Source organism: Protopterus annectens, chromosome 1.part1 (genome assembly GCF_019279795.1).
Source record: "Protopterus annectens isolate FY-2018-M chromosome 1.part1, PAN1.0, whole genome shotgun sequence".
Classification (NCBI taxonomy): Eukaryota; Metazoa; Chordata; order Ceratodontiformes; family Protopteridae; genus Protopterus; species Protopterus annectens.
The window spans coordinates 295,102,173-295,128,984 of NC_056726.1; the positions used below are offsets into that span (position 1 = coordinate 295,102,173).

The 26,812-nt window shown below is 40.1% G+C and overlaps 1 protein-coding gene across 1 annotated transcript in view; it reads left to right on the top strand.

The window, feature by feature from the left end:
• The window catches only part of FAM234B (family with sequence similarity 234 member B), a 1,027,012-nt gene that overhangs the window by 454,964 nt on the left and 545,236 nt on the right, over positions 1–26,812 (top strand). Inside the window, exon 9 of the mRNA XM_044087023.1 lies at positions 16,297–16,444. Within this exon, the coding sequence (XP_043942958.1) occupies positions 16,297–16,444 (148 nt within the window). The remainder of the gene's footprint in view (positions 1–16,296; positions 16,445–26,812) is intronic.

Sequence of the window (26,812 nt, forward strand, 5' to 3'; positions counted from 1 at the left end):
ATGGGAGATCGTAGGTTTACCCCGGGTATCACTTCTGTGTCGATGTTAGACAGAGGCACAGTATACTATCCTCGAAAAAGGTCATAGCAAAATTAATTTAAAATGGGTGGCGAAAGCCAAACACACTCTGGCTAGGCTTATAAATGCCCTAGGGCAGATAGCCTAGTATGAACCTATGAACCTATGTCATCCCAGGCAGACAGATACCGGATACCTTTAGAATGGCACCAGAAGCTTAACCAATTGTTGAAGTCAATCATTTTGTCCTTTTTTCTGCGGCATCATTCTGGGTGATGGCAGAATGCTACTCAGGGCTAGGGTCATACCTGCCTGGGCTACAAGATCGGAGAGCTCTTCCATGTCTCTTTTCATGTAGTCCAGGGAGGTATGTCTCCGGTCATTCACACCAACATGGACAATGACAGAGTCATATTTGTACTTGTTGTGGAGTGACCTGAGTGCATGCGTTATGTGGCGGATCCTGGCACCCAGCAGGCAGCTGACAGTAACCTTCTTGTTTAGCCTGGTGAGTGGGGGTGTCAGTGTGCCTGACTATAGAGTCACCTATGACTAGTGTGTTGGGTACGTTGTTTTGCCTTATTGGCTGTGGTTGAGTGGCACACCGAGTCTGCAGGCTATGTGTCATTTGCGTTGTGTTGGGGGATGGAGGTTGCTTGGGTTTCTGCTTTGGAGATCTCTGTTGCTTAGAAAGATTATTATTGAGAGCCTCCACAAATGTTTTTGTGTTACTACGTGTGGATTTTGGTGGTGTAGATTTAGTGAGACTATGTGATGAGTGTGGTGTGGTCCAATTGTTTACCTTCTCCTCTTGACTGTCAAGTTCAATCTTGATTGGAGAGAGCTTTACCTCCAGTTTGGCTAGATAAGTGCATCTCTCACAGGTTGTAGTGTTGGGTGGTAGGAGGAGAGTGTTGTCCGTATACATGAGGCAATTTCTACATTGCCCCAAGATGCCCAGATTCATCAGATAGACAGGAGAGAACACTGGGAGCTGACCCTTGGACATGCCTGAATAAAAAACAATTTTCCTCTAGATAAGGGAGGAAAGTGAGTACAAGAGCTGTTTTTCTCTAAGCAAGTGAGGGAAGTAAGTACCAAAACTGTTTTCCTGTAGGTAATGAGGAAGGTTGAGTGCTGTAATAATTATTAGGCTATTTAGTGCTTACAAGTTCTGAAAAGTGCTGATCACGAATAAGCAAATTCAAGTGCTAAAACTAAGAATCTGTATCTGGACTAAACTTGTTACAGGAAAGGGGGGAAACAAGTGCAAATGCGGGCTTTTAAATCAGAAAGTTGAGAGAGATGGAAAACCTGCCCAAACGGCCAATAACTACAATTTCTGGGCCAGAACCACTCCTTATGTGGTAGATAGGTTACCTAGTGCTTACCACTCCCACTGATAAGCTAGAAGGCTTCCCTCCAACACAGAAAGCTTGGGGGGGCTCAGAAGGTTACATACAGTCCTGGATACAGCAAATATGAATCTGGACTACACTAGTTACAGGAAAGTTTTTTTTTTTTAAATATATATATATATATATATATATATATATATATATATATATATATATATATGTATACATACAGAAAAGTAGCTAAAACAGCAGTAAAACAATTCAAATGCAGTGCAAGCTAGCACACTTGAGTATGTAGCAATGTTAGACCAAACAGTTTAAAAAATGCAATTAAATTAAAAATGACTAAAAACAAGTGCAGAAGGATTCTATTAGGTAGAATGAGGTAAAGAGATGGGACTTGGGGGAGTGTCCCAGATCAAATCTACAGTGGGGGCGGGCAACTGCAGAAACCTCCAAATTTAAACAACACAGGAATAGGGAGGATGGATATGGGAAAACCAACACCTTCAGCAGAGATCTGAAAAACTGTACAGTGAAGCAAAAATAACAGTGCACAACTCTGAAATCAGCCAGCAATGATATAAAATTAGTCAAACAATAATTACCAGTACACAACTCTGACGTGCCAGAAAAATATACTCAGCTCTGTATCTCTCCAGATAGTTTGAAGAGCACTCTGTCAGGACACAGGAAGGCTCCAGCAATGATATTGTTTCATAACTTGTATCATTTCTGAGATAATGCAAATTACACAAGGTGAATTTTTAAGTAAGGAATTTAGACTAACGTTCTCAGGAGGCAAGTAATGTCCAGGAAAAGAAGAGTTCAAGAAACAAGGGGGCTTAATTAATTTCTTGCTGCCCAGGACTGAATAAATAACTAATTTCTGATGACGTTATGATGTATTATTTTAATCTTTATATGTATGTATGTTGATGTGAAAATTCTTGTTGTATATTTCTTGCATATCATTGATTCATTTTGTAATTTGTAAGTTTAATTGTCTATAACATATTATTTGGAGCTTATCTCCCCTGGCCTCCATTGAAAGTGGGCTCTTCTTGGCCCAGTGGACTTCCCTGGTCATCAAACTGAAATAAATAAATAAATAAAATATGCAAGATGGTTCCATGTTGTGGGATCTGTTTCAATGAAAACACTGTCACTGACTGATATAATGTTATTTTCATTCGTTCCTCAACCTGTGGGTCTCGGATCCAACTCGGCCTCTTTCCAAACTCAAGATTTGAAGTTCAAGCTCCTCCTCTCCATCTCATAATGCCTCCTTTCCCCAGAATACCTCAGATCACGTTTGCTGGTTGCTGAGAAGCACTGGAATCAAGAGTTCCTGTAAGTTGGCTTTCAATCGTTTCTTTTTCTCACTCTTTCTTCCTCTCCTCCCTTCTTCTTTGATATATATCTATATAAAGTTTCCTTTGTAGTTTAGTAGTTTTAGCTAGTTCCCATGGTTTTCTTCTGTACTGATTAACTCTCCCTTTATCTTTTCTTTTCAGTCTCTTCTTTTTCCTCTTATCTTCTATCTGGTTTATCATGCCTGAGAAGCTCGATAGACCTTTGGGGTTTAAAAAAAGTGCACTTCCTGTGGGCACAAGAGTCCCTCAACTGATGCCCACAAGGAGTGTGTTTAATGTCAAGGCCCAGCTCACCTAGACAGCTCCTGCGAGATATGTGTGTGTGTGGGGGGGGGGGGGTTCAGTCAGCATGCGCTAGTGGACCATCCCAACAAGCTGGTATTGAAGGGCTTGCTTCTTTCTTCCAAACCAACACTTTCCACTTCAGGGGCTCAAACTCCTCTCAGAAATCCCAAGGAGGCCAGGGAACACAGTAAGCATTCCCCTGAGCGCTCCTACTTGGAGCCACCTAGAAAGGCACTAAAACCTTTGGTTCCGTGGTCATTGGATCTGATAATTGTGGTTTCCTCTCCCTTGAATCCCTGTGCCCCTGCTGTCTTCTTGGAGCTGGATGTTTCAGCTCAGAGCTGTCCTCCCAAGGAGGCCTCCCCCACACCAGTGTCCAGACCATCTTCTATGTCCTCCTCAATCAGGTCTACCCATAGCTTGTCTGAGCATGAGGTGGATCAATTGACGAGACAATTTCTCAAGGCACGGATTCATGCCTGCAGTAGTGCGGTTCTGACCCCCCCCCCCCCTCAGAGAGTTGTGGGGGTTCAGGAGAAGTCTGCTCTGGCAGCTTCAGCTCCAGAGGGATGACTCTCGGATCCTTGCAGTCCATCTGCCTTTGAGGTTGTGGAGTGAGTTCTTGCCCATCCTAGGGGATTCCCAAGGTCTCCCACCATTGGATTTGATCCTCACCCTCATGGAATCTGTCATAGGTTCATAGGTTGGTAATAGGCTATCGGCCCTAGGGCCTTTACAAGCCTAGCCATAACAATTCCCTGGCTATTTCTTCCCACAGTATTTACTTCCCTGGAGCCCTGTCTAGCAGGGCGACTGACGTGATTCCCGGGGTGAATTTCCTATCTCCCATCCAATCATCAAGGTTCCTGTTGAAGAGGGCCAAAGAGGCGCTCTGTTTGACATGTATAGGCAGTCTATTCCAGAGTCTGGGGAGTCTCTGGGTCAGGAACCTATCCCTCCAGCATGTTTTCTTCATTGTGATGACAAGGTTTAGATCCCTGGAGCGTGTCTCTCTGAGGGATTTGGATTTCTTTAAGTGTAGTATGTCCAACAGCTCTGGGTTTGGCATGGCCTTGTATGTTAAGCAGAGATCACCTCTGAGTAGACGATATGCGATAGAGTATAGGTGGAGTTTTTTTAGATGGTCAGCATAGGGCATCTGCTTTAGGCTTGTGATTCTTTTAGTGAGGTCTCTCGTCTTCCACCGGAACAGCTGGTCCTGCAAAGCCTTCAGTCTCTTCTCACTGTGGAACCACATTTTTCTTCCAATACCTCCCCAGAGCACCCCACCAAGGAGGTCCCTTGGAATAAGAGGTGTTAAGGGAGACACATGGATGCCTGCAAGAATCCGTTAATACAGATACTGACTTCAAGGAAGGGGAAGGGTCAACAGCTGTCTACCCAACAATGTCTCCTTTGTGAACATCCTAGAGATCCTCCATCAAAAGGGTGGATGGTCCACTCCAAGACCAACCCAGTGGAAGTAGTGCTCTTGGAGGCCTTCGGCACAAGCCGGTGGATCCTCTTATTAAGTTAATTTCCACTAGGGAAGGATCCGGACACCGTAGAGCCCATGCCCGAGTAGCCTGATAAGATATTAAGTGCTTCCTTGGACAAATCACACTGGACTAAAGGGATCCCAGTAGATGCCATGGTTGATGCACCAGCCACTAAAAAAGAGCTAGCTCAGGAAAGCTGCACTTGTCCATTGCACTAACAGGGAGTCTAGGGCTTTGGACAGGTTTGGCAAGAGGGTTTATGCTTTATCCACATTTGCTTTATGAATGCTGATCTACTTGTCCCATTTTACCAGGCTGCAGAGGGACTTGATCAAGGAACTCTCTAGCTTGGCCCCTGAGACCATGTCTGAAGAGGAACGCAAGACATTTTCTTCCATAATGGTCACTCTCCAATTGATATCTAATTTGTCCATGAGGCTGATTGCCCATGCGGCTGAAGGCACCTCTAAGACCACCGGTTCTGCCATTGTCATTAGGCACCATGCCTGGATGTGGCTGTGTGACTTTGCGCAACCTTTCAAGGTGTCATTTGTCAGTGCACCCTTTGATGGTTCGTCTTTGTTTGGCCCCACAGTTCATGACACACTGTCCCGCAGTAAGAAATATGGGAAGAACTTACCTGACATTGGAATCTGTTTTTCCACTCCACAAAGATCCTTCTCCAGGAATCAGCATGGAGGGAAAAAAAACTGTGGTTCAGGAAATCTCAAGGTCCTTTTCAGGAATCTCAGGGAGACTTTTCCCCCAGAGTTAGGGGGGAAAGTTACAATGGTAAACGCCATCCCATAGGCAAAGGGGGTCCACATAATCAAGGGTCTCCGGAGTCTTCCTTGCACAGACCTTTTCAGCGTGGTTCCTATTATATAATCGAAGACACAATCCTTCGAATGCATCTTGATTGAACTTGAAAGCATGAAACAGCAAAATAGCGAAACGGCATATAAGCAATTTCTTTCCCTGGGAAAGAAATCGCTTGGCCACCTCCATTACTTTGCTGTTTTCGTCACTGTAGTGCGATCTCGGAGTTGGTATATTTAAGTAGGGGGGAAGTAGGGGGCGAAGCCCCCCACTTTATGTAATGTTTTGAAGTTTTTATTTTTATTTTTTTTTTGTGGAACAGCGATTTTTTTCCCTGGGAAAAAAAATCGCTGTTCCGAGTGTTAGGGATTGTAAACTTTCGCTTACATGGGGTTGATAAATCAACATTCACTTTTTTAAGGGTTTGCTGATTTAATATAGACCCTTTCAGCGCTCTTGAAAGGTTGCCCGACTGCCCCTCTCTGGAGGCAGTCGGGGGCACTTATCATTGCACCCAAAAGCCTGGATAGCCATTACAAATAATCAGTGGGTGCAAAGGATGATATCCAGAGGTTACTTCATTCCCTCCTTAAATCTTTCCAAGCCAAAAACTTAGCTCCCAGATGTGCCACCCAATCAGAGGGAGGCAGCAGCACTAGAAATTACAAAGCTACTCTAAAAAAAGAGTCATCCAGGAGGTCCCTCCTGACCAAGTCAAACTGGGCGTCTACTCAAGGTTCGTTTTAGTACCAAAGAAAATGGGGTGCCTAAGGCCAATTTTGGATCTAACATCTCTGAACAAATCAGTAATAAACGTGAGATTTGGGATCATCATAATCCAATCCATCCTACTTCTTCTGATGATGGACGACTGGATGTACTCAATAGACCTGAAGGATGCATACTACCGTATCAAAATGGAGAGAGGCGCTCCAAACAGTATCTTCATTTTAGTCTGGGAGCCAGTCATCACCAATTCTGAGTGCTTTCATTTGGCCTCACCACAGCCTCCAGGGTGTTCACCAAATGCATGGCAGTAGTTGCAGCTCATCTCAGACTGCAGGGATTCCATTTGTTTCCTTATCTCAGTGACAGGTTCCTAAATGCTTCAACCAGGCATCTATTCTTTCAAGCCAGGGATTACCTGTTACAATTAGCTCCCACTCTTGGCATAATTGTCAACACACACAAATTGCAGCTCAGTCCTTTTCTGATAATAGACTTTATTGGAGCTTGTTTGGACACAACCAAATCTATGGATTTTCTACCTCCAGACAGGGTGTCGATTCTGAGACTTCATGTCTCCCAAATCCTAGCAATCTCATCCCCTCCAGCGAAACTAGTACTAAAAGTGTTGGGTTTTATGGCTGTCACGATAATGCTACTACCTATAGCATGCTTACATACGCGAGTCCTACAGTGGACATTGTCAGTTCAGTGGTCATTACATCATCATTCTCTGACTCGACCTATAAAACTGTCAAGGGTTTGCAAAGCCTCTCTTCTCTGGTGGCTCCATTCCTCAGAAGTCTACCAAGGTTGTCCCTTTATTCTTTCTCCACCAAATGCCGCACTGACCATGACACCTCCCATTTGGGGTGGGGCGGCATTTTCTGGGATGGACTGTCCAAGGAACATGAACGTCTCAGGAGACCAATTTGCTTATGAATGTTCTGGTGATGAGAAGTGGTTCTTCTAGTGTTGCAAGCACTACACAGCTTTCTTCTTCAGGGGACCATTGCAATTGAGACGGACAATATGTCTGTGGTGTGGTACATCAACAAGCAAGGGGGAAACAGATCTTATCCACTATGTCGAGAAGCAGTGAGTGTGTGGCAATGGGCGATCTCTGCCAACAGCTTTCTAGTCACAACACACATTCCGGGGGGAGTCCAACATTTTAGTGGACAGGCTCAGCAGAACTGTACTGATGACTCATGAGTGGTCTCTGAACCAGTCAGTGACAAACATGATCTCTCTCAAGTGGGGTCAACCATGATGCGACTTCTTTGCCTCTCACTTCAGCAACAAATGCAGCAAGTTCTTTGCCTTCATCCCTCCTTAGGAACAGTGCCCAATAGATGCTGCAGTCTGTGCTTGGCCTCCTGGTCTATTTTATGCATTCCTGCCATTACCCATGATTCCCAATTTTTTTCAAAAAACTCATCCGTTGTAGAGCAAAGTAATTCTCATTGCTCCTTTCTCCCTCACCAGGTTTGGTTCACCTTCCTCTGGTCTTGTTTACTTTGTCCGCCATGGACTCTGGAAATACTTCCAGACCTGTTGTCCTACCTCTCGGGACAGACTCATCCAAATCTTTAAGTTTTAAAATTGGCCACATGGTTTTTTCAGTTCCAGTGATGTCTAGACATTCCAGGCTTTCATCCACAATGTGAGAGATTCTGATATCAGCTCACAAAGCAATCTACTAGGAAGATATATGAAAGCAAATGGAAAAGATTCTCTATTTGGGCTCAGCAGAAGCTGATAGATCCTTTTACAGCTCATGTTCCAGTGATTTTAGATTTCCTGGGCTTTCTCTTCCAGAATGGAGCCAACTATTGCATGGTGAAGGTTCAGTTGGCAGCCATTTCCACATTGGGGAAAACTCTTCTACTCTAGCTTCTTCTAAACTATGTAAGGTTTTTCTCAGGGGCACATTTCTACTCCGTCCCCCAATCAAGTATCCAACTCCCCCTTGTGATCTTACTTTGGTTTTACAAGCCTTGGTTCTTCTTCCTTTTGAACCAGCAGCTAAAGTACATCTGAAGTTTCTCTTCTGGAAAACAGCCCTTTTAGTTGCTATTATGTCAGCAAAAAGAGATTCCCAGCTCCAAGTCCTCTCTGCTAAACCTCCTTACTTGAACTTCCATAAGGATAGAGTATCCTTACGGACCAGTCCATCCTTTCTACCTAAAGTGGCCAAAGAAAACAATATCAATCACTCCATTCATCTTGCGGTTTTCTTCCCCAATTTCCAGAAGAAGGGAGAATACACTCTGCATCTTCTGGGTATTCATAGGCAGTTACATTTTTATCTGGACAGGACAAAATCCTTAATAAAATCTGACCAGCTGTGTTTATATCCTTTTCAGAGGTTAGCAAAGGCACAACTGTTACTAAACCTGCTTTGGCCAGAATGGTTGCAAGATTACATCTCCTTTGTTTATTCTTCAAAAGATATGGCCTTGCTGGGGTATGTCAAAACTCATTCTATAAGATCTATGGCGACTTCTCAAGTTTTTTCCTCAAGAATGTCAATGGATGATATTTGTGCAGCTGCCTCTTGGGCAGGGTCTCATACTTTTATGTCTCGTTACAAACTAGGCAGTCTAGGAATAGAGCTACTTTTGGCTGTACAGTGCTTTCTGCATTCTGGTATGCTTTGGCTTATGCATTTCTGTGGTTGTAGAACTTGGGGTCTTCTCTAACTTGGGGAACTCTTGTCTGGGACACAGTTTAACACCTTTCATTGTCAGTTGTACCTACTCATAGAGAGATCCCATTAAGTCACACCTTTGGCAATGTAGGTGAGACTGCCATAATGGGTCTGGGAGTCAGACCCTCCTGATCCTTTTACACCTTCTGACAGCCTGATCTTCATGGTTTATTTCCCATGCCTGGGGATATGGGTTTAACAGTGGACCATGGGATATCAGTGCCTGCAAAGCCATCATACCCACACAGATCCGTTTATCAACATCAGGCTATTGTTACTGGGCTGTAGATGGTAGACCGTTTCATTCTCATCGTTAATGTGGGTCTTCCCTTCCTGTAGCAGAACTTATCTCAGATCTTAATGAAGAATGCTTCACTGGTGTTTTGAGAAACTCATTTGTCCTTCTCCCATGTTCAGGGAAAAATAGAATTCTCCAGTAACTAGGACTTCACATAAACTAGCTGAAGCTATAGTCAGGGTTCCTCACATTAAAAGATCTGAAAGAGGAGATGAGACAAGAGCCCCTCCTGGACAATTAGGTCATGATATGGTATGCAAAGAGAAAAGCTGGCATATACTCATACTTTATGCAGAGAGAGAGAGAGAGAGAGAGAGAGAGAGAGAGAGTGCAAGTCGAGTAATAGACCAGAACATCTGTCATATACCATTTCATACCCTAGGGACATGAATGCATTTGCTGGCTTCTTCTTTTGTAGCTCTACCCCTTTCCTGAAGGTTTAAATAAGGAAATCCTGTCTGTTCAAGGTTTTCCAGGATTGTTCCACCATGGAGAGTGATCTGTTTGATGTTTTTCTTGGTTAAGCAGGGCAAGGTGAATTGGAGTTGGACACTTTTTTCCATTTCAGGTAAGATTTTTCCATGCCTTTCCACTTTTCTGTTCCATTCTACATAACATTGTATAATTTAGGGGAAAAAAAACAAACTCATTCTAATTGTATTGTGGTGGCTGAGAAGGGTGTGATTTCACATTCTTAGGTTCCTTGTAGTGCACAAAAATAATTTTATTTTACTTGTATTTCTTTTCTGGGGTAGAGCACTGATCCCTTGGCCCTTTTTTGAGTGAGATCTTCTGTCCCAGTAGATGCAAAGAAAGTTTCACTTGGCTGTCATAATTTCCATATACAGTATACTTCAGTGCATGGCTAGTCCTTTAGATTATTCACATCACTGGGTCTTCCAGCAGGAGTGTGAGAATTGATTAAAGCCACCAGGAAGCTTTGCAGTTGTCAGATAATAAATTCCCTGCTGGATAAAGATGTGCTGTGCTGCATAGAGGCACTTGTGTAACTGGAGTCTGGGTTATTCCTTTGATTTGGTACATTTGTCTGGCTTTACACCTGATGATCTTCTTGAGGGTATCTGTGTGACCCGGCACTAACTAGTTCAGCAGTGGCTCAAAGGGATTCTTCAGCTTGGTCTACATTAAAAATCTTCATGTTTTCCTTGCACTTAAACTCATGATTCCAGGCTTGACCATTCTCCTTCCAAAGCTCACTCTTGAAGATACTTTGCTCGTGTCCACCACCTGGTGTTCACACGATCTTTGAGATGCAGGCTCATCTCTATACAGTATGCTTCTGGCCTTCTTGACAAGTAGTGCTTAAGACTAACCTGTATTTCATCTCAAAACTAAAACTGGTGACAGAAGTGTCTTTGAACTAGTCCGTTCATCTTCCTATTTTCTATCCAGAGCAAAATTCAGGGGAGAAAATGTCTTTCATGCCTTGGGCATGGGCATCTAGCTCCAGCTGTACCCAAAAAAGAGTGCATTTTTTAGCTTCAGGTAAAGGCACCTGCAGTAAATCAGCATACCTTTTCATTCCATTGCATTTTTGTAGACATGTAAATAACTACTCACTGGAAAATGCTACTACTAAAGACTTCTCCACCGTAGTCAGGGTTACTTCCATTATTTGATTCAAGAATGTTTACATTGTAGACATTTATACTGTGGCCTCTTGGTCGTTGGTTCACACCTTCAGAAAGCATGATTGCTTGGGCCATGTTTCTAGGAGCTAGGCCTCCTTCAGCAGATTTTTGCTTCAAGACTTGGCTTTCTGAGATCTTATGTTTTGGACTACCTCTGTCTTCTAGGAAGATTAATGTGTTTTACAACTTGCTGTTTTTTCTAAACGCCACCTAATTGATGAAGTGTAACAAACTGTGTACTCACAATATTGGTCTGGAAGTAGGTGTTTTGCAGTGGGTGCTTCTTAACCTTCCACTCTCCCCCGTGCCTGCAAAAGAATACCCATCCAGAATATTTGAATGTTTTTTTTTCAGTTAGGTGTATAATTTTATATTATTGTTTTTGTCTTTTGTGGTGTGTTCAGTGCATAGGTGTCAAACTAGCAAGTGGCGGGGCATAGTGTACTCTTCATTTCCAGTATGTGTATGGACATGTCAAGCATATTCTGACCAGAGATGCATGTACCTCTGAGCACAGTAGCTAGAGTAAATTGTGAAATGTGTTAAGCTGAGGAATATCAGAACAGAACATTCTAACGTTTCCCGTAGTAGGACTCCCCACAATTCATGCGATTTGGTGTCTACATCTGTTACTTTTTCATAATTGTTTTTTTAAAATAGTTTGAACATTGCTTGACTTTTTTGTTAAAAACATGTCAAGCAGTTGCCACAGTAGACATGATATCACCTCACAGCATATACTAAAATGTAGCCCAGACCCAAAAGCACCAATTCTATAGGTCCAGACAGCATACTAGATTGTTACCTGGTCAGTATGAAACACATAGCCAGATCTCCTATATAAAGTTTTCAGCCATTGCAGCCTCTCCACTGGATGTGTGGCTGAACACTTGCAGGAAAACAGTAGTAGTACTTATCGACAAGAGAAGGCCCCACCATAGATTCTGGCAACTATAGACCTATCAGCCTTACCAGTATTATTTGCTAGTGGTGGAACATGTTGTTATGGACCTTATAAAAATGGACATAGCAAATCTGCAATCCGTAGACCCATACCAGACTGAGTTTGCAAAAGACAGGTCATGCCACTTAACCTAGCTGACTTCTGTGAAAGGTAGGTCATGCCACTTAACTTAGCTGACTTCTCTGAAAGACTCACAGAAGCACTAGATGAGGATAAGTAGACTGCTTGCTTTAAATTAGCTAAGACTGTTCATAGGATCATAGGAGATTACTAGGCTAATGGCCCTGGGGCCCTTACAAGCCTAGCCAAGAGTTTTTCCCCAAAAAGAAACCTCAGTCAGCACCTTTCACCCCTGCCAATGAGGGACACAGGTGGAAGCTCTGGGGCAAATTTGTGGTTACCCATCCACTCGTCAAGGTTGCGCTTGAAGAGGGTTAGCGAGGTACTCTGTTTGACGTATATGGGAAGTCTATTCCAGAGACTGGGCAGCCTCTGGGAGACAAACCTCTCTCTCAAGCAGGTTTTGTTGGTGTTGTATATTAGATTCAGGCCTTTCAAATGGGTAATGGGTGAGGAGTTTGACTTATGGATATGGAGCATCTCAAGTAGGGCAGGGTCTAAGATTGCATTGTAGGTGAGACACAGATCACCCCTGAGCAATTTGTATAATACTGAGTAGAGTGATAGTGATTTGAGCCTGTCCACGTAGGACAGGTGTTAGAAGCCATGAGTTTTCTTTGTGAGGTATTTCTGTGGCCTTTCCGGTTGGTGCAGATGTTTGGAGAGGTACATACCAAACGGGCTGTTATACTCAATTATTGGTCTAATGAAGGAGGAGTATAGAACGGTAATAACCTCCTTTTTTCTGAATGCAATCCCTTTATTTATAAGATGAACCAAGTAAAAGGCTTTTCTGACTACTGCCGCTACATGATGGTCGAATGTAAGATTGTTGTCAACCTGAGTACCCAGGTCTCTCACCACAGGTTGTGTACTTAGGGGGTTGCTGTTGATGTGGTAATCGGTAGGGGCCGTGTTTTTTCCAAATGGTATGAAGATACATTTTTTTTGCATTTAACTTGAGGCCATGACTTTGGCACCAATCATTAGTTGCTGTGAGTCCCTCTTGCAGTATGTTAACATCATTTAGGGAGTCAATGACAGCACCCAACTTACAGTCATCTGCAAAATTGGTCAGCAACAGGCCTTTTGTCTTTGCTTGGACCTCTGAGAAGTCGATGTCAAACAGTAAGAGTCCAAGGACAGATCCCTCGGGGAATTCCACTAGTGACAGGTGTGCTATCAGAGGTGAAGGCACCTATTTTGCCCTTGTGAGTCCTGTCGGTGAGCCAGTTGGCCAACCATCTGATGAGATAAGGATTTATGCCAAGTTGTGTTAGCTTTTCAATGATGCCAGAGTGGGGGATTGTGTCAAAGGCCTTGGCCAAGTCAAGGTAAGCTGTATGTACTGACTTTCCCAAACCCAAGGACTTAGTGACAGTCTCAGAGAAGTCAACCAGGTTCAACAGGCAAGACCTGCCTGTGACGAATCCGAACTGGGTGAGGTCAGGTGCTTGGAGATTGCCTATGCCCTTGTTTATGAGATATATAATAATAATAATACTCTCTTCCATGAGGCCTATCACCAATGTTGCACTCTGTAGCAGTGTTCTGGAACTGCTTCCATTTGGCATTTACTTAGCTGATGTCAGAAGTGACATTAAAAGTCTTTGGCTCACCAAGTTTGCAGGTGATTGCAAGATTGGAACCATCATCAACTCATCTGAAGACATTTTCATATCCTGCAAGAGTGCCTAATTCAGACTAACTTATTGTGCCAAGATTGTGGCCTAAAGCTTAATGCCAACAAATGTAGTATCTTACAGTTATGGAAATAGGAACTCTGCACACCTACCAGATAACACCCCTGTCAAGTAACACATTTCCATTAGATATGTAGGCACCTTTCTCTTGTACCCACGACATATTTACTGTCATTAGGAAGGCTTTTTACCTTGCTCAGGTGATTACCAAGGGTATTCTCCTCTCAGTCAGGAGAAGTCATCATTCCCCTCTACTTGTCCCTATCAGGCCCATAGCAGAATACAACAAGCCCTTCATGTAGCTGCCCAGGTACCTAACCCAGTCTGAAAAACCTCAGTGGTTCCTCAAAAAAAAAAACTTAGGTGCAAGCTCCCTATATTACCCACAACACCCTAAACCCTATCTCTTGCTCTCTGTCTCTGTCATCTGTCTCCTGCTGATTTGTGTGGTGAGCTCAGACTGGCCTACAGAGTTATAAATAACCCATTCCTGCGTGATCTGCTGCATAGTCACAAGACTGGTGGTAATACAAATATAAGTTCAAGAGATCTAAATCTGAACTGCAACATAAATAAGACATGCTGGCATGACAGTGCTACATATGCCAAAGAACCCCTAATTTGCAGAACAAACTCCTGCTTTTTGTAATGCAAAACACTTCCCTCGTATCTTCAAATGGGTGGGAAACCACGCATTTACCCAAGGCCTGGTCCTCCATCCCTTTTGAACAGTGAGAGCAAAGTAGTTGAATGTGCCGGAGGGATTGCAGTAGCTAGGCTTGAAAAGGTTTAACTGGCATTTGCCTAGTAGTAACTGATGAACCTTTTTCAGAAGCAGAAATACCTCTGTTTGTCTTGTTTTAAGTGGATGGCATACATGGACATCTGTGCTGTTTGTAGTGCCTTGAGTTGTAGCAGGATTTGCAGTGGCTATGCCTCCTTCTTAAGGGCTTTGGAGCTTCCCCATGCACAAAGACTCATTTACTACTTGTGTTTTATTACTGACTGAGATATAGTTCATGGGTTTTATTTAATTTATAGAGGTGCCCTGAAGAAGAAGGAACACGATAGTGAAGGGAATATCCACCAAAAAGCCATTCTCCCCTTATTATTATGCACAAACGATTCAGGGGACATCTGTGCCTTCTGCCTGCACTGTCTATGTAGTTTGTTCAGCTACAATAGAGTGAAGAGGAAGAAATTTTAAAGATAAGTTTTGATCAAAACTAAGTTATGTTAATAAGGTTATGAAATGTAATAAAAAAGGAGTGTTTAAATGTTTTAATTGTAATTATTGCCAGAATTTGAAAACAGATGCAATGGATATTGTTATTAAAGATGCGAAAGTTAAGATTCCTGGATACTTTACATGTATATCTAAGGTTGTTGTTTATAGCAAATCCACAAAAACATCCAAGGAACCAACCAACGGCACAGCAGTCTCGAATAAAATAGCAGTAAATTTTTATAAACAATAAAAGTTGCTAAGTGCTTTTGTGGTGTAGATACACCACTTCTTCAGACCTGACCAGGTTGTTAATAAAAAATTACTGCTGTTTTATTTGAGACTGCTGTGCTGTTGGTTGGTTCCTTGGATGTTTTTTGGATTTGCTATAAACTTTTTTATTCCAATGGAATATTTATACTTGATGTGACCTGTTTGGTGTATTTTAAGTTTGTTGTTTATTTAGCTATTTGTCTGTCTGGTCCTGCATATTATGTGGGTAGGAGTACAAGGGAGTTGTAATGTAGGATGTATGAGTATATGCATGCTATCGAGGTAGGTGGTATGAATGTCTCACTTAGTAAGCATTATTTAGCTAGTGTATGTAAGATTTCTGATTTTAGATCAAGTGAAACATTTTTCCAGTAGGCCTGATGCTGAATATAAGTTGGACTGGAGAGAGTACTGCTGGCAAATAGAACTGGATCCCTGCAACCCTCTAGGACTCAGTGACAAAGAAAATTTTAAGATTTATTTGAAAAGGAAAAGGCTTAGGCACTAATTAGTTAATTGATTATGAGAAATCTTTAGTCATGTGACTTAGAGCTATTTAAAGGTTTTTGTGTATTAAATTAATTTGTTCTGAAGAAGTCTTGTTTAAGATGAATTCACCTACTGAATGTGATTTTTATCTGTTATTAAATTTCTTCTTCTTAGTGGCCATTTTTATGTTTCTGTTTTTGATCAGTTTTACGGTCCTAGTGTTCTGTCTTTCGTTATTACAGTAGAGTGAGGGTTTGCTGTTTTTCTGCAAACCATCTAAAGCAAAGCATCCTCTACAGTTTTGGACAGATTGAAGAAGTAATAGGATAATCTATGCTTTCATTTTGTGTGTAATCTTATCCTTGAGTAATGGTGGCCCTGATAGGCACTGTTGATGTAGGTTTTAGAGAAGTTTTATTGTTTATGTCTGGATTATTTGTGTCATGCGATAACCAAGACCTTTTTATATATTTGTTTTTGTGTAAGTTCTTTCATGCTTCTTTACTTGAAGAGTTGATTGTAGCAGTAGCCATATTTGAGAGAAACACATTGTAACTGCAGTGAGGTCACATGGTCAACAAATTCCTCTGGTCTTTGAATGACTTAAGAGCTATGTTTTGATTGCATGAGTGTACCACAGTAATTGTGTGGGAACCCTTTGTAATGGAGTAAGCTGGATGAGGTTAACTCAAGTACTTCTTTTTCCAAGTTTGTTTGTTGGGAGGGTGAATGGCAAATTGCTGTATTATGTCTAAAGATCTATCTCTTTCGTTTATAGCCAGAACTATCTTTCCTGCTATTTTCTGGTGAAAACGGCTCTGCAATTGGTGTATCAGTTAGCTACAATACTATGAAGGATGGCAAACTGGTTGGACCGCAGGTGCACATCACACGCAGAGGAGCTGTCTACATTCTTTTTGGCTTTGGTAAGATTTTTGAGTCGAAAATTTTATTGTTTTGAACGCCTTGGTAAATGGCTGTCATTTTCAGCAAGTACACGGAATGCAATAGTTACAAAAACAATTTTTTATGAAGCATTTTGGTATGACTACATGTGGACCCAATAGTGTAATGCTGCTCAGTGCTCTCCTTCACTTGTAGCATTCTCTCAAAACCATATTTGCAGGCCATACTCAACACAACAGAACCAGTTTCATTTGTGTTTTGCATAGTAGCCAGCTCTCTCTGAAGTCACTGCAAGAAAGAGGAAGTATTTGATCCCAAAGAAAAATTTTCTAGCGTAACTGATATGATTTTGTTCTGTTTGTAAATTCTCTGTGATATTAGAAGCATAGTTCATTATTTATTTTTCAGACTGCGAGGTGCTTTAATACAGTGGGAAATGTGCATGGTCTTTCAGAATGGAACTGTGGAAATGAATTAGATTGTACTAAAGCCGTATTAAATTAAGAAAACAGTTAATTCTTTAAAGGATAAAAGAAGTATGTATTAAAAGAAATATCTGTATAAAAATGAATATTTGCCACTGTGGGGATGTACTGCACTTTGGAAGTAAAACTAATTCTTTTGTGCACTTGTATGCATTGCTTATATCCTAAAGCTTCTTTAAGATGCTGCGTTAGATCAAAATTATATTTTCTGTTTGGGACTTCTGACCTAGAAGTATATAACTGTGGAAAGAAACTTTCAAAATGTATAGCTTAAACATAGGACTCATAAGAGAGAGAGAGAGAGAGTTGTGGAATTCTGTTGTTGGAATATATACAGACAGAAAGAGAGAGAGAGAGTGCTACATGTAAGAACTTTGCAGATTGTTTTCTGATCTTGAAAGCTAGTAATAACTAGGGCACATTATATATTTAGGTCAGCTTTCTATTCAGCACTTTTGTTTTACATTTCTTGTGCAATATTATTCCTGTTTGCTTATTTAATATTCAAGCAGACCATTTTATTTTGGCTAGGTATTGAAATGCTGGCACTCAAAATGCCTGAAAAATAAGATGAAAAAAAGACCAAAAACACCAGAAAAGAGCAAATTTAAAAAAATCGTTCTTCTCCTTTAAAATTCTTTTTAGATGGGGGCAAGCCCTCTGCACCCCACACCTCCTTAACTTATATATGTATCAACTCTGAGATCACCATACCTCAAAGAAAAGGGAATATTTTTCGACCATTCAATCTCCATATATCAGGACTTGCTGTAGTGGGCCCCGACTTTTCAGATGGTTTCCTTTTATTAAAGAATTAGTTTAAATGCTTGTGACTGTTTATCTGTCTGGTAGCTTAAGGATATCTGTGATGTGTGTGTTTGTGTGTGTGTGTGTGTGTGTGTGTGTGTGTGTGTGTGTGTGTGTAGATACAGATATAGAATGTTGTGTACTGACCACAGCTCCCAATGGAAATGTCAGAACTCAAAATACTGACTCCTAAATGAAACGTTGGGGGGGGGGGGGTCCAAGTGCAAATTTTGAACACCATTTTCTCATTTAAACTTGTTTTTTGCAATGTGTCAAGCCCATCTACACCTTTCAGACTTATGTATATACCAACTATGAGATAACCATACCCGAGAGAAAATGGAATATTCTGAGAAATGGCAATCTAGGATTTAGTATACCTATGTAAAGATTTTTGATCGTTCACTCTCCTTTTTCCAGGACTTTAAGTCTTAATAATTCAAACTATTCTACTGACTTATGTTTAGTATCTGCCAGTTGAATAGGGATTACTCAGGGCTAAATGCGACTATTCATATGATTTGGGGTTGGATTATTATAAGGCTAGATAATAATTTGTGTTCTTGGTTTTTACAGTGTAGTATGGCTGGTGGTAGCATTATTGTAAGTTGGTGGAGAAGGCATTAGTAATGGATAATTATTTGCTACTGTTCTGGAAAATATATGCGTGCGCCAGTATGGTTGTGTGTGTGCGCGCGCGCGTGTATACATGCACAAGTGCACAAAAAATACTTTATGACAACTTTTATTACTGTTGGTTATGACTGCACTGGAAGACACTGAGCTTAGACTAAGGTGGCTGAAATCCTGGGGAGACAGGGATTATTACTGTGATCTGAGCTCTACTGTGTATAATTTATTTTGGTGTAGCAGGTGTTGAGTGTTACCCAAGTAAGCAGTATGCATTTGCTATATACCCTTAAGGCAAATTGCCCTTCACATATTAGTTGGCTTGAAGTGGTGTGGATCAAGAGACCGTATCCCTGTTTGTTACATATTATTTGTGATGACAGGAGGTAGGATTTATATTCCTATTATGTGTGTACTTTTTGTGGCGGTAGTGATGGTGTATTGTATGTTGGTCTTGCATAGCTGCAGAGCAATTTTGTTGTCAGGGAGTCTGTGTGTGTGCATGCGCACCCTTGCAACCACAATGTAGATACTTATCAGTATATCTTGCACAGTAGCTATTTTATTTTTTTTAGTAGTAGTGGCTGGGAGTATAAAAAAATGTTATCACATATAGCTGGCAAAAGAGTACAAATCAAAGCGGATTGCAAATTGCACATGCTGGAATGACCATGGATAACATGAGAGCTGCTTTAAGTGTAAGTAAGATTCAGTTATCTGTAACGGGAGACAATCTGGTAGTAGATGTGAGTGCAGAGAATACAGCAAAGCAACTCAGTTTGCCCCTGAATGATCTCAAAATCCTGTCTGAAGTTAAAAAAAAATGGAGATGCAGTGGGAAATGAGATACTCTGAAACAGCTGAGAGAATGAAACAGCCCGAGGTGCCCAGAGATCAAGAGTAGAGAGAAGGACAGCAAACGAGTGCAAAGAAATGAGGAAGCCATGACAAAAATAAGAGGGAGATGCTGGACTTTTGACAAAGATGTGTGAATGCTAAGCCTTGGATGCCAAGGTCAATAGTAAGTTGTTTCTTACTGTTTAAGTTCTCTGTTTTTGGGTTTCTAATCCCATGAAGGGAACAGACCCCTTTCCTAAGTCATGACACTATTAGAGTTCATGAAATTGGTATTGTTATCAGTTTTTGATGTTAGCCTAGAGTGCTCTTCTCAGCATAAACAATGCACCCAGAATTTATTCTGTAATTGATATGGAGTTACATGTATTGGTAGCATATCCACGTATGATTGTAAATGTATTGGTGGTATATCTAAGTATGTCTATAAATTCTATTTTATTAGAGCCATCGCTCCGACTATTATTGGAATTGTTTGAGTATCTTTCTTCCACATTGCTTTAGTTTCTGCCTGCAAATCCTGGTGTTCTATGACTGTGTGTGTCTCTGTACATAAGACACTGTTGTCACTGAGTATAGCAATTTCAGTAATCAATGCTACATTTGCCTTTTTTCCTGGACTACTATATCTGGTTTTCATGCATCTGTTTTTTGAAACTGTTGGTAATGAGTGATCCCATATCATGTGTATGTCATAGTTTTCTACAGTACTTTGTGGTTCACCTTTCCAATACTTTTCATTTACTTGTATATTGTAGTGTTTGCACAATCCACAGTGTAACAGTCTTACCCACTTTATTGTGCCTTTCAGTATACAGGATCTCTGCCATGAGTATATCACACCTAGCAATAAGATGTGCGACTGTTTCCAGTTCTTTTTTTGTTTGTTTTTATACAAAACCTGCGTTTGTCTGTTTCTTCGATATGTTCAGTGTACTTTGGAAACCAGCATGTACATAGTCCACTGTCCTTGATTGTCATTATTAATCTTTCATCTTTTGGTTTCAATTCACCTGTCCTTTACCATTCCTATTTCAAATCTTGGTCAGCAGGAAGTTGTTCCAGGAGATCTCTGCAATTGCGACTATATTTATGAATTTTCCACATTTCGTTCCTTCTCATCTCATCCTTTTCCTTGTGTGTGTGTGTGTGTGTGTGTGTATGTATGTATATATATATATATATATATATATATATATATATATATATCTTTATTTATTTATTTTTTTTGGCACATTAAGTTGCTGTCTGATTTTTTATCTACTTCTGATTTGATTTCCTTTCCCTGTTGACACTGAAATACTTCTGTTAAACTAACCAAAGATGTTATCTTAGACTCCACCTCATATTTAAAAACTTTTATTTCGCTTGGATTTGATGAGCTCAGCAGATATGTATGCAGTCCCATGATTGAAGATCTGTTCATGTAATCACTTTCACGTCCCATACCTCCTTGAATGCAGGCAATTGATAGTCTTGAGATAGTCTGATTTTTATATTTGATAAGTACAAAGTATTTTACTTGTTTTCTTGTCCAACTGATCCAGTAATTTTTGGGGCCAGTCGAGCACCCCAAAACTATATGTTAGAACACGAAGAGCAAATTGATTTATAGCTTGGACTTAATCCCTAGATGTCAAAGTAGTTTTCAATATTAGTTTTAGTCTTCTGAAGTATTCCTTACTGAGCTTTATTCACATTTGTTCATGTTTTATTGCCAATCCTTCGTCTAGTCCCAGATATGTATACCCCCCCTCCTGCTCAAGTTCCTTTATATCCCATTCCTGTCCAAGGTTGATATTAACTTAGTGCTGCAGATTTCCTGTTTTATATGTTGCCTTTGTACATTTATCAGGCCATATGTAACTGTTATATCATCTAAGAATTTTTTAACCATTTGTAGTTGTGCTTTCACCTCCTCATTGATGAACTATACAGTTTTAAGTCATCCACAAAAAGTAGATGAGAAATCTTTAAAGAAGATTTTCTGTGAGCCTGATTGTAACTATAGCCTAATCTTTTAAGTAAACAGTTTAATGGGTTAAAGGCAAGATGAAACAACAGTGATGACAAAGAGTCTCTCTGGAATATCCCCCTATGAATTTTTATCCATGGGATAATAATTTGCCCTTTGTTGCAGCTCAACTGCAGACTGGTTTGCCACTGTTTCATGGTCACTGAAGTATAATTGATCAACGTAGAGTGTGTCTTATACATCTGTAAGCATTCCTTTATCCATAAATGTCGGATGTTTTCAAATGCTTAAATTCTTCCCCTTTTTACAGTTCATTGTTATGGATTTATTTAGCACCAAGTGATCCTTTTTTCCATATGATTTTCTTTTGTTACCCTTTTGTTCTATTACTATGAGTTTTTTTTCAAAATGACTATAAACCCCATCTGCATCACTTCCAGTATGTAATTAATATATTGTCTGAAGGCAAGTTATTGGTCTGTAGTTTTTAAGATAACTTGCAGGTTCACTCTTGAAGATTACTATGTTTTTCCTGTTATTAACCAGGTGTATTCCTACTCAGGGCTAAATCTTTGTGTAAATATATTAATGCTTTTAGCTAGCAGTTATGTACTGCATCTAGGCCTGGGGTTTTCCAGTTAGGAGCCTTTTTTAATTTTTCTGGTTACTACCTTATCCCGTTTCATATTCTCTACATTACACATCCTTACTGTTTCTTTCACTTCTGTCCATTCAGCATGTGTTATGTTCAACAGGGATATTTCCCCAGAATGTGTTTATTTCTTCATTTTTTGTGGTATTTCTATTCCTTTTGCATTGTTTCCAAATTCTCTATAAAACTTTTTTTTGGGTAATCAATGAATTTGCTTTTTCCTGTACTTTTCCTTTATATTTATCTCCATACTTTCTAGGTTTTTCTGCTGGTGCTGATATACTTTTGCCAGTAATAAGCTGAATATATCATAAATCTTGGTATGATTTGATAATGTGCATTTCTTTTACCATATCTATCCTTCTAAGTATTTTTGATTATCTATTCTCCCTTTTCTGTATTTTCTTACAGTGATACTTCTTGTCTTAATTGCTTTATAGCTTTCTCTTTTTGATGCTTTCACGGTGGCATTTTGTTCCCTTGCTTTCCTTTATTACTCTGTTTTTTTTTGTATTACTTTATCCTTTATTAGTTTAGCTGCACAGTAATATACCCTGTTTCTTCTCCATCACGTCAGTTTCTCTTAATAATCCTGATTGCTGTATTCATCTGTTTTTACCAATCTTCTCACATTTTGGGTCGTATTTACTTTCTGTAATCTGTTTCTTTTATCTGTCTTAATATGTGTATACCTCTGTGAAATCAAGCAGCTCTTCTCTTAAATCGTTTTTTTTCTGGATTAAGACCATCTTCTTTGCTCTCTGTTTCCTGCAAGTAATCTACAGAAGGTTCCAGAAAGTCTTTCTATGCCATATCCTCTTCATATGCATCTTGCTTCATTTGATGCTCCTTTATATTTGAACTTTTTTGCCTGTCATACCGCAACATTAACTGTGTCAGAGTTACCACTCTTTCCTGCTCCTTCCCTTGCTGTGCATCTTCATCCGACCTTTTGTACTGGTCCCCTACATAAAGCTGCAGAGCATCATCGTGTTGCAGATCTTCTTCAGTTGCCTCTTTCTCTACCTTTTGCTCCTTAATCTGGGGACCCATAATTTCATCCTGCTGTGGAATTGCCTGTGTTGGATTCCATACACTAAATCATTCACTTCACAGATGATCCATAACTTCAATTTCTGTTTTTATCTTTTCCACCAGTCTAATCCCCATTTCTACGTGCCCCCTTTGTTTTCTTATTTTTGTATTGTGAAATGTTGCATATCTGAGTGCCTTTGTCTGTATTTCTAGTCAGAGATCTTTGAAGCTGCTTTTTTATATTGAATAGTTTAACTTTCTCTTTTGCATAAAATATTTCACCATACCAAATCTGCCCCCCCCCCCCCCCCCACTATGTCCATGCTTAATTTTTATACCTTTCAAATATCCCTGGGGTTTGTTCTTTATATTTTCACGCTTCTTCTGGCACTTCTTTTTCCGGGCATCCCAAAGTTCCTTCATTTGTGTATTGTTTTTCAAAAAATCTCTTGTATTAATGAATACAACATTTTCTTTGAAACATTTTACAGTTTTCTTGTGCAAGTAACTCTTCAATTTGTTTTGTAATCTTTATATATATATCCTTTGTCTGTAAATTCTGGACTTCTTGTGTAATAGTAACAATACATAATTTTCCGTTATCCTCAATAGTCCAGTTGTCATCTTAATGGCTCTTTTTTTGGCCTATCAGTTTTTGTGGACTGCATCCTTCTTCTAAAACAGGGAGGCCATCTTCCCCCTGAGCCTGGCCTAACCCTATTGTAGGAATGTTTCCGTGCCTTGAGGATTCTGCACTGCCTTTTTTTCTAGTCCAGGCACCAGTGCGCACACCATGATTTGGCACTTTTTAACCCTGGGCCCTGTGTGCCCAGCTGTTTTTTGTTATTATTTAACCTACCTTTCTCCACGATGTATGCTATATAAAATACAGTCTGTATGCCAGTGTCATCTTGTTGAGATTTTGTGAAAACAGGGTCTACCACGTGAAGGTACTCACCAAGTCTTGATGATAAATTCAGTTCTATCAGTACTACTCTCCTTTTCTTACTGATTTTATCTCAACATCCAGACTACAGCCAGGGAAAGATTCATATATGGCAATGGAAAAAGAATGTTTTGTTCTCCAAAAGCTCCAGAAGGTCTGCTGTATAGTTTCTCCGCTGTTCCAAACACTATGATATTGGACTTTTTTGATGGCTCGGGAATCAGTTATCATTTGCCCAATTGCACAGACTGGTGAAGCTGTATCGAAACCTGGGGGTTTCATAAGTTTGGGGACATGTTCAATGCTGTGTCAGGGTATAGCCCGCTTTTGTAGAGTACCACATATGCACAGAAAACCAACAGCCAGTCAAAACAGTCTCCTTACAGACTGCTTAAACATGTCAAGAAAATGATTGAGAAGAATGGTAGGAAATGTTAACTCTTGGAGTAATCCTGGAATTTAGTAGTCCTCAGTCCTCATCAGTGTCATTGTTGCCCCCCCCCCCAAAAAAAAAAAAAAAAAAAAAAAAAAGATGGTAGCTGTATGCAGTGTGTAGAATTCAGGAAACTAGCAGTCATATACATGCTTATTAAAAATGAGAGAGTAAAACCTCAGAGCAGCATGGCAGGGTAAAGTATCTGACCAACCACTATTAACCTAATTAAGGCATAGCACTCAACTTCTTTGCTCTAGAATCGGGGACAAGACAAGAATGAGTGACAAATACAAAAATAAGTTTATAAGTATTACTCTCATTTGCTTAGAAAGTTAATAAAAGAACAGATTTTTCATCAGCGTACATTTTCTAAGAATAAAAATCATGAAACTCTAATGTCTGTCATTGGTGACTTACTGTTATCCTCAGTGATTTACCCGAAAATTAAAATTTTACAAGTGACAGAGAAAATGTGTGAGGCAGAATCAGGGACAGTTGAGAGTTAGGAACCAAGGATAAGTGTCAAGTACTCTTAGCACATCCAGTAAAGGAGAAATCAATATTTGTTGCCCAGTTGGGTTATATGAATTCTCTAAAATGCCTTTTGGGATTAAGAATGTCCCAGCAACTTTCCAGAGACCAGTGCCTCGCATACTGACAGGAGCTGAAGTGTATGGTTTTGCCTGCACTGATGATATTACTATATATAGGTAGTCCTGGTGAGAATATATACAAGATGAGAGAGTGATGCCATGCAGGCATGCAAATTAAAAAGGGTTTGGGATTGATAATCAATGTAAAGAAATGCAGGTAGGAATGGCAACAATGTCTTAGATTGGCCACTGAGTGGATAATGACAGAATATGTCCAAGTCTGTTAAAGTGGAGTTAATCCAGACATGGCCTACCCCAGTTACCAAAAAGCATGTAAGAGCATTCTTTGGACAGTCTGTTAAAGTAAATGCTCTCTTCATTGTAATGTCATAGCCAAGTCCTCTTACAGACCTTAACCCTATGAACAGACAAAATGAAATTATCTGGACTCCAGCATCTGAGATGACTTTCTAAAAACTCAAGAAGGCCTTTTATTGACTCCTTGTACTAGTTTGTCTTGATTATAGATAGACATTTGTACTGCAGATACATGCTTCAAACAGTGGCCTTGGAGCTCTATTCCTTCATGTCCCCCCAAACAGTGATGAACATCCAGCAGTATACCTTAGTCACAGACTTCAACTGTGGAAAGCTTCACATATGCCTATGGAACAAGAATGTAGAGTGTGCTCTCCAAAAGGTCAAGCCCTGTGAGTATGATAGAAATTCACTGTAGTGATGGGTCATAATCCCTTCAAAATTGTTACACAGAGTCATTGGGCAGAAACATAAGCTTCTTTGATGGAGTTTGTGTTGTAGTTCTATAAAATGACCATGGCCAACTAGCAAAGGAGTGTTGTGTCAGTAATACAAACAGAGATTTTTTTAAGATGAGGAACTGGCTAGACATCTGGGATAAATTGTCTTACCCCAAGCTTAATTTTTTTTATGGCTTCTGAACAAAACTCTTGTGAATCTAGGAAGTAAGGAGGAATGTGAAAAGCTGAAATAAGCATGAACAATGTAGCTGTTCATTTAGAGGGGAAATGCAGAAGTTAATAAAGTTGTGATAAGCAGTATTAACAAGCTACATTTGCTATTGTGAGACTTTACTGCGCCTATCTACAGTGCTGCAATCTTCATGCTGCCCCATTCCCAAAATATTTAACTATGGAAACACAAAAGCATCTTTCAGTTTTTAAAACTGAAGATAGTAGGAAACCTGTCTGCAACACATATAACTAGGGAGAAGGAATGTTAGTGGATAAGTTGTTGGATGCTCCTACTGGAGCACAGAGGGAGATAGAAATGCCTGCATTTCGATCTTGAAAGTCGGTAACAGGAAGTTCTTTAGCTGGAATTAAGGTCTAGACTTGACAATTTGCTGTATGCCACCTGACACTGTAATGTTTTATTGACTTTTTTGTTTTTAAATAGTGGTGCCATCTGTATTCATATAAATATCAAATATTGTACTATGAAAAACATTTCTCATAGCTTCATGCTATAAAGTATGTTTCTTTCTTCAGAAGTTGTAATTATACAATAGCATGTTTATTTATAGACTAAGTTAATTAACCTCGGCTTGATTTATAAGGCAATGGCTAATCTTGACGTGATTGAAAGTCTGTGCCTGGAAAATATCTTTGTAGATCTAATCTAAGATTTGGAGTCTGGGAAACTAGATCGGATACCTTTATCAGTATTAATGATACAAAAAAATAAAAAGGAACCACTCTAATAAAACAAGTAAAAATGAGTTGCAGGGAATGTCAACAAAAGTAAAAGGCACATTAGAGCATAGCTTCTGTAATGGAACAAATTAAAGCAGTACAACACGGTGACTGGTAAAAATAAATACTTATATTGTGTATATGGAATGATAAAAGGAACCAGGACACAAAGTAGAAGTTCCAGTCATGTGTTTTTTATCTGCCAGTTACCTTCTGTTATTTCACGTTTGCTCCAAAGGCT